The sequence below is a fragment of the Triplophysa dalaica genome, chromosome 4 (assembly GCF_015846415.1).
Source record: "Triplophysa dalaica isolate WHDGS20190420 chromosome 4, ASM1584641v1, whole genome shotgun sequence".
NCBI classification, from domain to species: Eukaryota; Metazoa; Chordata; class Actinopteri; order Cypriniformes; family Nemacheilidae; genus Triplophysa; species Triplophysa dalaica.
The window spans coordinates 19,497,852-19,510,272 of record NC_079545.1 but is presented as its reverse complement, the minus strand read 5'-3'; the positions used below and the strand labels follow the sequence as shown (position 1 = coordinate 19,510,272).

The 12,421-nt window shown below is 38.3% G+C and overlaps 1 protein-coding gene across 2 annotated transcripts in view; it reads left to right on the top strand.

Moving 5' to 3' along the window:
• The first annotated feature begins 319 nt into the window (after positions 1 to 319).
• Positions 320 to 12,421, top strand: part of c2cd2l (c2cd2 like) — a 28,766-nt gene continuing 16,664 nt past the window's right edge. The window contains exons 1-2 of one of the 2 annotated variants that reach the window (XM_056746669.1): positions 320 to 567; positions 1,962 to 2,390. In XM_056746669.1, coding sequence (XP_056602647.1) covers positions 2,028 to 2,390 — 363 coding nt within the window. In that variant the 5' untranslated portion in view covers positions 320 to 567; positions 1,962 to 2,027. Of the gene's footprint in view, positions 568 to 620; positions 932 to 1,961; positions 2,391 to 12,421 lie in introns of those variants that run through there. The other variant, XM_056746668.1, reaches the window with a different exon arrangement.

The window sequence follows — 12,421 nt, the reverse complement described above, 5'->3', positions numbered from 1 at the left end:
TTTTATTTGTTTTACTATATTACATACATCGTTTTACTGCTACGGGTTTACCGGGATTCATAAAATAACATATTACATACATATATATGTTTAAAATTACTACAGAAACAGCCATTTCCACAAAACTATATAACATTGGGTGTTGTGTTCGATGATTCAAATAAAACTCAGAAACAATCTCTACATTTCTGTGTTTTATTCTCGACCACTGAACATGGTTATTCATTCCGTTGCATGTCTTGCCTACAACATATCACTGAACATGGTGCCATCTACTGGATTCTCACGAATAACAGGCACAAATAATGGATTTCGCCTTTCCTTGACAACCTTACATCTTTAAAGCAGGCTAAAACGAGATATGAAGCAACTAGAGACATAATAAAGTTGTACTATACATATATCGTAAACCATTGAAATATATTAAGAAAAGTTAACGTGATTGTGCTTTTAATTTCGAAAAAGCGCAGCTCTCCTATTGGGTTCAGGGGGCTTTTAGTGCACTGTTGCCCTCACTAATATGGCGTCGACGTTGCAGAGGAGGAAAGCGGCCAATGCGGCGTCAAGGTATTGCTTGGAAAACTGTGCGTGTCTCTTTAAATATATACAGAGCGTACGCGCCGCGGTCGGTGTGTGTTGCTACACTATTTGACAGCTCGTCTGTTTTGTTCCTGCGCATTACCATTACAGTCCGTCCTACACCGACATTAGGAGGACACATTTTCTCTTGGGTTGACTCTAAATGGATTGTTTTATTTAGTACCCTGAAGATTGACCAAAGGGAGGCCATCAACTCCGGTGTAATGGCAGAAGATGCTCGGACCTGAACACTGGTGTTGGGATTACGAAGATATGATGTAGTAATGGAGCTGGTGATCTGTAGCTTGCGTTAACAACGATCACCGTGCTGTCTTGCTGTTACATTCAATCGGTATTAATTTACCTCTTGCTTTGTCTGTCAAACTGTGTATACGCTTGGCGTCATTGATACACGCCGAGGCTGTTGTCTCAAAACATTAGGAACTGCCTACATAGACAGCATTTTAATCGTCGAGGGCGCGCGCAGCATTTTTGGGCATCGTGTGCGAGTCAGCGGAGCTGCACACTCCGCGCAATACTTCTATGGCGAAAATAATGTCTAGGGAGACAGCTAAACTACATTTGAGACACAAGCGGTGCGTCTTAAACGGAGACGTATCAGTGAGGTCGACAAAGACGTGCACGATTTCATATTTATATGCGCAAGTCTTTGCATGAGCTGTCAAAGAGCAATTGAAACAGTGGGAACAGCTGCAGTGACCCAGAACACAACCGCTGTTCGGCTTCGGGTTTAGTATTCGTAGAGGACCAGCGATTTTGCGATGGAAAAGCAAGCTGATCTGAGTTTTCTGGCAGAAGTCAGACTTCTCCGGTGTCAGGACGGGCATTGAATGTTACACTTTCACCAAAATGCTTAGTCACTTTGCTTAACTGCTTAAACTTTAAGCAGATGTGGCAATACTAACACAATACGTTCACTCGTACTTCTTTTTGATAAGATCAAGTCTTGTAATGCCAAGCGGTCACTATGGTAACCACAGTGTCCGCAAACCATAGTAACTACAGTCATTGGTAATGGAATAAAATCGGGGTAGCCCGGTATTTTGTGTATAAAACCCAAATGTTTAGATATATATTGATTTGTAAGAATGTATTGATTTACAGCTTTACAGTCCTATATAAACAAATCTAACTTTGATTTTAATTGAGTAATAATGTAATAACCATTTTTTTCCAGATTGTATGGTCAAGAATATAAATACGTAGACTTAGACAGCACCTGTGTGTTTTCATTTTATAATTTTCTTCCTTCTAAATATTCCCATGAGATCTTGTTAACGTGTCCCGTTATTGGTGCATTCTCCTGCATTAAACCATTTTCCTGTACACCTAAACTGTCTCTCTCTACCCTTTTCTTCTAGCCTTCGTGAGTCAAGATTTTCCACCCTTCTTTAAAAATGAGACTAAAGTGATCAGCGATTAGGGAGATGTTGACTTTCAAGGACGTCAGCTGGCTGGTTCAGGTGGCGCTCTTCTGCGGGTCGTTGTTGGTCGTGCTAGCCTGGCTGGTTCAGTTCTCACTGACCTTGGTTCGACCTAGGTGGCGCACCAAAGTCCCGGGTAAGAGGGAGACCCCCTGGCAGTTGCCCCTGAGTCTCACCCACCAGACCCTGACGGGTGGCGTCTGGGGTTCCCTCCTAAGGCTGAGGCTTGGTCGAGATGGGGCGGGAAGTGACACCGAAGCGGGTGTCAAAGGTCTTTTGTCATCGCTCTTTGCGTTCAAGTCTTTCAGGGAGCACTGGCAGAGAGCCTGGGTGCGAGCACTCAACGAACAGGCATGCAGGCAAGGGGTGAGTAAAATCTGACAAGAGAAATGAAATTGATTGTGAGATAGCTTAGCGCAGCAAAATGTGTGGGATCTTTTGTAAACTGTACACATAGGCAAGTGATTTTATTGCTCCATGTGTGTTTATACATAGGTAAGTGTATTTATAGGTTGTGTGAGTGTTTGAAGGCATATCGTGGCCTGGCTGTCGCTAGTGAATGTGTGGGTGCGAGATTGTCAGGGGAAGCAGGAGTGAGAGACAGGTTCTTGTGTAACAACCACACATTCCGGCATCACGATCCTCCTAGATTTCTGCTCTGCGGTTATTATTGCATATGGCAGGCCTCAATCTAGCTTCTCCTCCGGGCATTATCCCATGTAATCAAATTGGCACTTTAATTTCCAGCTAATCACTATTCTATTAAACCAAGTTTATATTCACAATTTGATGCTGTTATTCCCCACATGCATAAGATTATTATACATTCATGTAAATTTCTGTCATCGCTTTGTCACCCTCGAGTTGTTCCAAATCTGTATACATTTCTTTGTTCTGTTGAACACAAAGGAAGATATCTGGAAGAATGTTAGCAATTTTCATTTCTGGGACATTATTCTCTAGTAGAAAACAATATTGTGTATTTTTGGTCTGTTGAACACAAAGTGAGATATGTTTAAGAATTTAGGAAAGCAAATAGTTCTGAGGCACCTTTGACTACCATCTTAATTTTTACTACTTCCTTTAAGCTGGCACATTCAACCTCTCTCAGAAGTCAGATGTGAATCGAGCAGAACATTCAACCATTCAACTTATTTTTCTATTAAGAATTGCAATTAAATTACCGTGATAGGCCCTTTTCACAATGACGCAACTTAACTTCCGCCTTTTCGCAAAGCAGTGTGTTATAACATCTGTCTTGCAACAAACAAGAAGAACTTCTGTTTTGCCGTCACACTGGAATTTAATAATAGTGAAATAAAACTGACAGAACACCTATTTAAGTACTTTTCTTAGCACCTTCGCTCACACAAAAAGAAAGCAAAACACTTACCTTTTTAATCAAACAGGTACTGTTCAACGAAGAATTTGTATCCTTTATCTAGCTTTGATGTAATCGTAAGTGAAAATTTGTCTGCAAGATGTTGGACATAATCTCGCCGTATTTGTGGCAGCTTTGCAAGGGAGTTCCATTCTGAGGCGCTACACTGCTTTGCGGCAGAACGAAAGATTTGTGACGTCATGTGAAAAACGCCTATTGCTAATATAAATAGAAAATACAGTGCTTTTCTGTTTTTTCTGCTTTTCTTGTAAAATTCATTATAACAATAATAATATTTTAGCATAATCAATACTACTTTGGCTAAAGATCTTACACATATTGGTGAATCACCCATTACAAAACCATAAAAATGGTATAGGGCAGCTGTGGAACAAACCTTACATTGGATGGTGGTCTAATAAGTTTCTTAAAGGATTAGTTCACCTTCAAAATAAGAATTCTGTCATCATCTACTCACGCTCTTGTCATTTCAAACCTTTATGACTTTCTTTCTTCCACAGAACACAAAAAAAGACATTTTGAAGAATGTTGTTATTAACAGCCCCTCATTCGCCTGCTTTGGTAACAATAAAAATGAAGGGGGGGCTGTGCTGTTTTGTTACCAACATATTCTTGCAAAAGAAAGAAAGTCATACAGGTGAGAAATGAAAGAGGATGTGTAAATGATGACAGAATTCTCATTTTGAAGGTGAACTAGTCCTCAAGCACTGCATATGGCTGGTCCGAATCCCCTCAGCTCAGCTTTGAGATAAGCAATAATGTATGTTTTCATTCCACTAAAGCATCTTACTGAAAAAAAAATCTGTCTGGTTACAAGCATTCTTCCAAATATCTTTTCACCAGAACAAAGAAATTTATACAGATTTGGAACAACTTGAAGGTGAGTAAAAGATGAATTTTCATTTTTGGATGAAGTATCACTTTAATGGGGCTTTTTAGGGCCTGGTGTGTTGTGTAAAGGTCCCTGCTCCTATATTTATCTCAAACTCCATTTGATCTGTGTGAATATCAAAGCTCAGTGCCAGACTCTGCCCTGTAGGTGCACTTTGAAAGAATGAGCGATGTCTATCCATCCCTTCTCCACCGACCCCCCTCAGTAAGGTCATGTCAAATTCTGAAAACCACCCAGAGAGGCTTTCACACGATTGTGTCTTTGAGGATCAGTTTATCATGTTTTTAAGACATCAGAAGTCAGCTTTGTAAGCGATGACAATCTGCATAGTTAGACTGGTGAGACATGAGCAGAATGTTGAAATGGGATTTTCATTCGACAGGGTGTATCCTAATAGGTTTTACATCATATGTGAGATTGTTCGTTCTATGGATTGAAATGAACTTTGATCCAGCGGCTGAGATATAAAGGAAAAAAAATCTCCTTCCATCTCATTTCCTTACCGGTCTCCTGGCAATAGTTGTGCCAGTTCAGCAACCCACTTATTTTCTCAGGTTGTCAAAGTGGGGGGAAGGGAGCACCACAGAACATGGTTATGCAATATCCCTTTAGTTTTAATTTCATCGTAATAAGTTTAAGGGATAGTTCAAGACTTTCAGGTTTAAGACTTTCTTCTCCAAAACACAAAAGAAGATATTTTGAAGAATGTTGGTTACCAAAGAATGGCGGTACCCATTCACTCTATTGTTTTGATACAGAATCAATATGTACCGTCGTGTTACGGTTACCAACATTTTTCAAAATATTTTGTGTTCTGGAAAAGAAAGAAGGTTTATAATGAGAGGGTAAGCAAATAGTGACAGAATTTTATTTTTGGGTGAACTATCCCTTTAAGGCTTTTCTGAGTAGGGGTATAGAGGCCAATATATACACATTTATTAGTTTGCTGTTTAATTTAAGTGCCTATTAAGGCCAAGACTCAACACCACGGCTTCATCTTTTATGCTGGTGCGAAGTGCAAAGCTTCTGCAGATTCTGCATGTGGCTTTACTTCAGGGAGTCCTCGACTAAAGCTTTTCCTAATGAAAAGTCTTTAGTGTTTAGAGTCCCCATGCAGGAGTGAGTCAAAGGAGTTGATTTGATGTTACGTGTTGGTCTGTACTTGCTTTGTGATTTGAAACATGTTTTATAGTAAGAATACATTCATAGTTTCTTTATTATTCAATGGAAAAACCGGTGTGATTGATGACTGACTTGATGTGTTCTTGATCTTCCAGCATATTTATGTAAACTCTTGGGATTTGTGTAAGAAACTGTCCTCCATGAATTATGAGGTTTTGTGAAACTGTAATGGAAGGTTTTACATCCAATTACAAAAAAGTAAACATGCAGGTTGTATAAGAGAGGTATAGTTTATTGACAGCAAACATACAGGTTATAAGACAGGGATGATGGTTTCTCGGCTGCATGTAAACAAACAGGTTTTACCTGTACAAGATGTGATACACGCTCATAAAAAAGCCGGCAGCCATATCACACTGTAGCCCAAGACTATTTGCCCACTGGAGCTAAGCAGGGTTGAGCCTAGTCAGTACCTGGATGGGAGACCCCCTGGGGGGTGGTTGTTGCTGGAAGAGCCAGCAAGGGGTTCTCACCCTGTGGTCTGTGTGGGTCCTAATGCCCCCGGATAGTGTTTTACGGCATGTACTTTTGTCTTATTACCTTTAACCTTGTTATTTCTTATTCTCAGGTTAGGTAGAGTAAGTCAAAATTTGGCATACCTCCTTTGAGGTATGTGTTTGCTCAGTCTAACACACTAAATTAAAACCTAGGAAGGCAAGTTTATAGGCTCCATCAATAAGCTGGTGTGTGGTGGGCGTTCTGGCAAAATGCGGCTGCCGTCCCATCATCCAGGTGGATGCTGGCCATTGGTAGTGGTTGGGGAGATTCCCCCATCGATGTTACGTGCTTTGAGTACCCAGAGAAGCGCTATATAGATGTAATGAATTATTATTATTATTAAAACAAGGAGGCTGATCACTTTGCCTTGGAGCACTTTGTAAAGTGAAACACTGATTAACTATGAGTTTGTTTCAGTCAATGTTATTGATCTCATAAATGTTTAGACGTGAAACATGAAACAAGATAATCGTCGTAAACATAATACTAGCTAGGTTAAGAAAATCCAGTAATCATTGTGAATCATAGTATCTTAATGTAAAATCCTGTCCCGTTCATTGGTACAGAACGTTTGGGCAGATTACAAAACCCATAGTTGTTTTTCTCCATTTTTACAGAATTTGTTCAACTTGACTATACTTTTGCAGCCAGTAGTAATAATGTAGGAGGAGAGAAGGTTGTCTAAAAGAGATAACATAATAAACTCCTTTACACGCCGTATAATTATGAAATGGAAAAGCTAAAATACTACTGAAGTATCTTTTATAGCTAAAGAGAAATTTAGTTCCCTTTTCGAGAGTGGTCTCTCGACATTGCGTAACCACTCTATAGGGTTATCCCTCCTTTTCTAACTTTCCTTAAGCTTTATTGAACTCGCCAGTGCCATTCAACTCTCACTGGCCAATGCTCAGGATCTTCTCCTTCATGAACATGAATTCTTGCTATTGATAGGTCGCTTGTACATGCATTATGGCAGATGGTTAACAAGAAGAGCTTTGCTTTTAATGGATTATAGGTAAGCGAAGAGGAGGTACATGTTGCAGGCAGAGGTCAGAGGTCGTAAACTGCTGTGTTCACTGCTCAGATCATCTATTCAGTTGAAGATTCTTAGGCAATGACGCTATGATGGCGTATTATATAGTGGCAGCAGGGCCCGCCTCTTTTCCACGTCTTGAGCAGCATTGGCCAGTGCGAGTTGATTGGCACTGATGTGATTCAATAAGGCTTCAGGAAAGGTAGAGTTTGAGGGATTTCCCTTTAGTGTAGTTACGCATTGTCTCGTTCCTGCTGGTCAGGGAACCGAGGTCACGACAGTAACCGGAGACATTGTCCGTGTTCAAGTAGGCCTGTCAGTTTAATCTACAATAACTGGAACTTCTGAAGGCATTTATAGCGCCTCACCTAGCTGTGAAATGTTGGTCACATGACTCTCCCTTAGAGGTGACCTCTGTGTGCTAGTTAAATATTCCTGTGTTAGATTTGGCTTTAGGGAGAAGTTTCCATTTTAGAAGCTTTGATCTAGAATCTTGCATTATGCTGTTTTATCGTCGGCCCTTGACAACCCAAACGCTTGAGTTCATCTTAAAATCTTATGACCTGAAAAACCTGACAGAAGGGTTTCTTCAGTGTGTGTGAGTTCTCCTTATTATCGAGTGTTAACTGAGATCAAGAAACTAAGAAGCCATCTCTTGACATGAAAACAAACACCATGGTTCCAGCCCTAACCATGGTGACCACCTCTTGGGTTAAAGCAAGAAAGTGAGAGAGGCTGTTTGTTTCACTGTAAAGCTATGTCCCAAATGACATACTGTACACATGTATTTAAACTATGCACTATGTACTCTACCATCCAGTGTTTACATTACGGGTAGTGTAATCTCAGATGGAACACTAGATGGGTTTTACTTACAGGAAGTTTAAGAGCAAATGACATCAAATGCATAAAACAACGCAGAAGTCATTGAAAATGTAATTTTGTACTTTTAATGTCAATATTACCTTCTTTGCCAGACAATTGTAATTGTTTTCACCTCTGCAGTTGAATTTCGCTTGTGCATGATTAGATAGTCCCGGTGTTCTGTCGAATTGTCCTACCCTGTCAGATTTCCCTACCGCAGGGCAAAACTTAATATTATCTAAACCACATCGACAGAATAAACAGGTAGGATGATTTTAAAATGCAAAATACCCTTTCAGATAATCCTACTGGTTTAAAATAAACACATAAAATAAATTTAGAGCGTAAATACCCTGTCATATTATCCTACCAGCATAAAAGAATTATGTAGCATTAATTTACAGTGCAATACCCCATCAAATTGTAATACCAGTATTAAATAAATATGTAGAATGATTTAACAACGAAAATACACCATCAGATTCCCATAGGATTATAAAATAAACTGGTAGGGTGATTTCATAGCACAAAAAAATGATTTCACATTGATTCGCGCATGCCTGGTAGGATAATCTGATGGGGAGGAGAAAATTTCAGGACACCGGCTCTCCTGCGTTATGTAAACTGCTAGTTCCATTGAATGTGTGGAGTGTCCAGCATTAAAGACTTCATATTTCATTTGGATGTGCGTATCATCCAGATACTTAAACTGCGCTTCATTTTATTTTATTTTTAGTCTATCGAACCTACACACCCTTATTGTTTATTTGTCTAATAAGTACAGCATGACTTTGAGTTAATAGCTTTTGAAATGCCTGAGAGGTGTGTGTTGGTGTGTTCCTCTTTGAAAAGTGCAGTAAGAGTAAAGAAGACAAAACATTCTAAGAGTCTTGTGTCTACAAACGCATCCCAGAAATAAACACAGTAAAAATATTGGAGTGATTTCTAAAAGAAGAGAAAAGGTCAGATTCAGGGCTGTGTGTATGTGTGCATCCCAGTGATTCACAGGCTGACAAGACAAGAAAATGGATGCGACTGCACCAGCGCTCCAATAAACAGTTCTTCTAATTCCTCTAGATGTAACTCTGAAATTTTCATTTTAGTTCTTACTAATTAGATTTTACCACAATAAGGTTTTATTTTTTAACAATTATTTATGCGTTAGGTAAAATGAGCTAACAATGAACAATACTTCTACAACATTTATTCATTTTAGTTCATGGTTATTTAAGCATTTACAAATTAATTTTAAAAACTCAAATGTTGTTACTGTTAACTTAATAAATTAATGCACAATGAACTATTATAAAAAATTGTATTTACATTAGCTAACATTACAGTGCAGGTAACATGCTATGTCATGCATTCTGACTTCTTTACACTGTTGAACGTGGTGGCTTCTCGTGTTTAACATGGTCAACTTGTTAAAAACGAGTTGCACGTATGACATATTATTTCTGTACTTGATACACTCCCTGGAGTGTGTGCTGGACATGAACTGCACGAGTAAGTGAAACTAAGTCATTTGTCTGTGTTTTGTTGGCAATCGGTGCATACGTGCATAATTGTGTGCTCGTGCTGTTGTGTGGTCGTGCTGTAGTTCGTCAGTCCCACAGCAGCTCGTGTTTTTTTTCGGAAATAATATAATAAAAATAAAATTCTAAATGTGATCAAACTAAACAACTGGTTAATCTTCTCCGCACAATTCCACATACAGTGGGATTTAAATCAGATTATCGGTATGATGGCTGTTACAGAGAGTTATATTGGGTGTGGAGTATCTATGAACACTGGAATATTGTGGCAGATCCATTCAAAAATGCAGTGTTACTTGGATGTGTCTTTTCTAACATGAATCGAATGGGGTATATGCACACGGATCAATGGCGTAAATCCGCAAAAATTTCAGACAGCTCAGTAACATCCGGCACTACGTCCATAGAAAAACAATGGCATTTTTCAAGTCGGTCGCTCTAAAATGCACATAGGATTACAGTCAACGACGAGAGTCTAATTATCCAAACACGTTGTCATACATTTACAACCAAAAAGGAGAAGCTCTTCAGGATATCTGTTTCAGGCTTAATTCACATTTGAAAAAAAGCAATGTTTAATCGTAGTGCTGTAGGTTCGCTTAAACTTGAACTTTATATTACTACACACATCGTTATCACTTGATGAAAAAGAGTAAAGAATAGCACGAAACTCTTAAATCAAGAAAAAAAAGCAGTTGAGGGGCATGAAACCATAACAAGATAATTAATGAGGAAACAAGAGGGCGGGGACATAGACGAGAGCACATCGCATGCCAATTAAGTGATGCAAATGCACTTCCACACAAAACATGTCGGACTGTCATAATCCTGCCACAGGACTCGAATAGCTTGAAAAGAAAAGACAGAATCATGACAAATACATGATGACAAAACCTTTGTTATCTAGAAACCATGTGAATTATCAAGTATAAACCTTATACACACTTTATTAATACCAGCAAAATAAGGACATACATCAGAAAAAATGCCAATGTTGAACAATACTGTAAATGGGCCGTTGACGAAAAAAAATGTGTGACAAAGTAAAATTTAGAAAACAAACTGTTAATATTACATTATTTTATATTTTTAATATTTTCAAATATGTATATAAAATAAAACTGTATAAGAGACTTTCCTTAATTTTTGCCATTACTCCATAGGAAATTGCATATTAATCTGTCAAATACCCATTTTTTTAATGAAATGGTTCATAATGGTATTTTAAAGGAAACCATTAGAACTGGGTATCTATTGCTTTTCAGCAGTTATGCATCCTTGCTAAAAAAACAAAACCCAATAGAAACCATTGCAGAAATTCTAATGGTTACCATTATGTATCATTTGCTTTTTTCTATTAAAACCATTACAAAATTCCTTTTTGGTATTTTACTGTTTTTGGTATTAGACCTATTCCAATAGGTTTGAACATTATTACAAATAAATCCATTAAATTATTGATTTTTTCAGTATGGTTCTATAAAATATTCTTGTTTGTAGTGTGTTCCCGGATTAAAAGCCACATGTTTGTGCCAAAAAAAAGTAACAAATAGAGGATACTGCTCATTCTTCTGCAGTAAGAATTAAGTGTTCTGTTGTTTATATGCCATTGTTCTGATCATATCTGGTCTGAGAGGATTAGCGTCAGGCCACATGTTTGCGATGTGAAAGGATTGCCATGAGGTTTTATCTTTCGCTTGCACGTTTTCTTTTTAAAACACACACAAACACTCCCTTCTGGTAATCCAGGGATCTGGTAGCATGGCGTGCGGTTGGGGGGTGATGTGGCGATGGCAATAGAGGGACATCCTTTGAGAATGTTCACTTACACATGCACTGCTTGCTAATGAACATCTTAACGGTACCTCATATAAAAACACACTTTTATAACATGCAGTATATCGCTGCTGTCCTTCTGAAAAACTTGTGTTTTAATTTCTTGCAATTAATCATTAGTATTAGTAACGTTGCAAATGTCTGACCAATAAAAAGTATTAAATACAGTGCTTGTCATCTTTGACCTCACAGTATTTAATCTTTTAAATAGTATTGTGTTTTTTTTCTGAGGTTCGGAAGGACAGTTATAATAAGATTGACTGTGGATTCTTACATGTGAGAGTTCCAAAATATATCAACACTTAATATTAGTGTTAATATATCATATAAAGTACATTTTTGTGCTTTTAAAAAATGACAGAAACCGAATAGTTTGTCCTGTATGTATACAAAGTACAGGTTCATAAAGAACATCAGCCAATGAACATCAGCCTGTGTCTGAAGATATCAAGATAAATCTATGCTTTTAAACCCACCATTTCCACAAACATTCATTGTGTGTTAGTGTTTCAGAAAAGATAATGTAGTTACATAGAAAACATGTTAAAAATAGTTTATAAAGGTCCTTCTAAATAACTGAATCGTCATGTGACTTAGTTTTAAAACATCTCTTGTTCTCCCATGGCCCCTTTGATTTTTCAGTGTTCTGAGAGTTGTCTTTGCCAGTGTGGCTCAGCCTCCCAGCCATGTGCCCAGGATTGCCTGTGCTGAATAGTAAAGTGTGTGTGGCATTTGTATAATGAAATGGTAGGACAGCACTTTGTCATGCCTGCAGTGCACACTATAGCACAGTGCTTGCACATGCACATAGGGAACGACAATGGTCTCAAGGTCAACACTGTTTATTTATTTCTGTTTTTGCGCCTCCCACGCTTTCCTGCTTTATTCCCACTCCATCTCACTTTCTCCTTGATGGTGGATGGGTTTAAAAGTAATTGCTGAATAATTATTATATGAATGGCAATTTGCTTTTTATGCAGTAAAGCAATAAGCAGTAAACAAGCTTCACCTTGCTTTAACATTGGTTTCTGAGTAACTGTGGGGCAGCAAACCCCACAGACATAAATAAAATGTTACAGCTTGACACTGTGGGATGCTACACTGTCCACGGTAATGTTGTGCATTTAAACGAAATTGAGTTTTACATCATCTGAA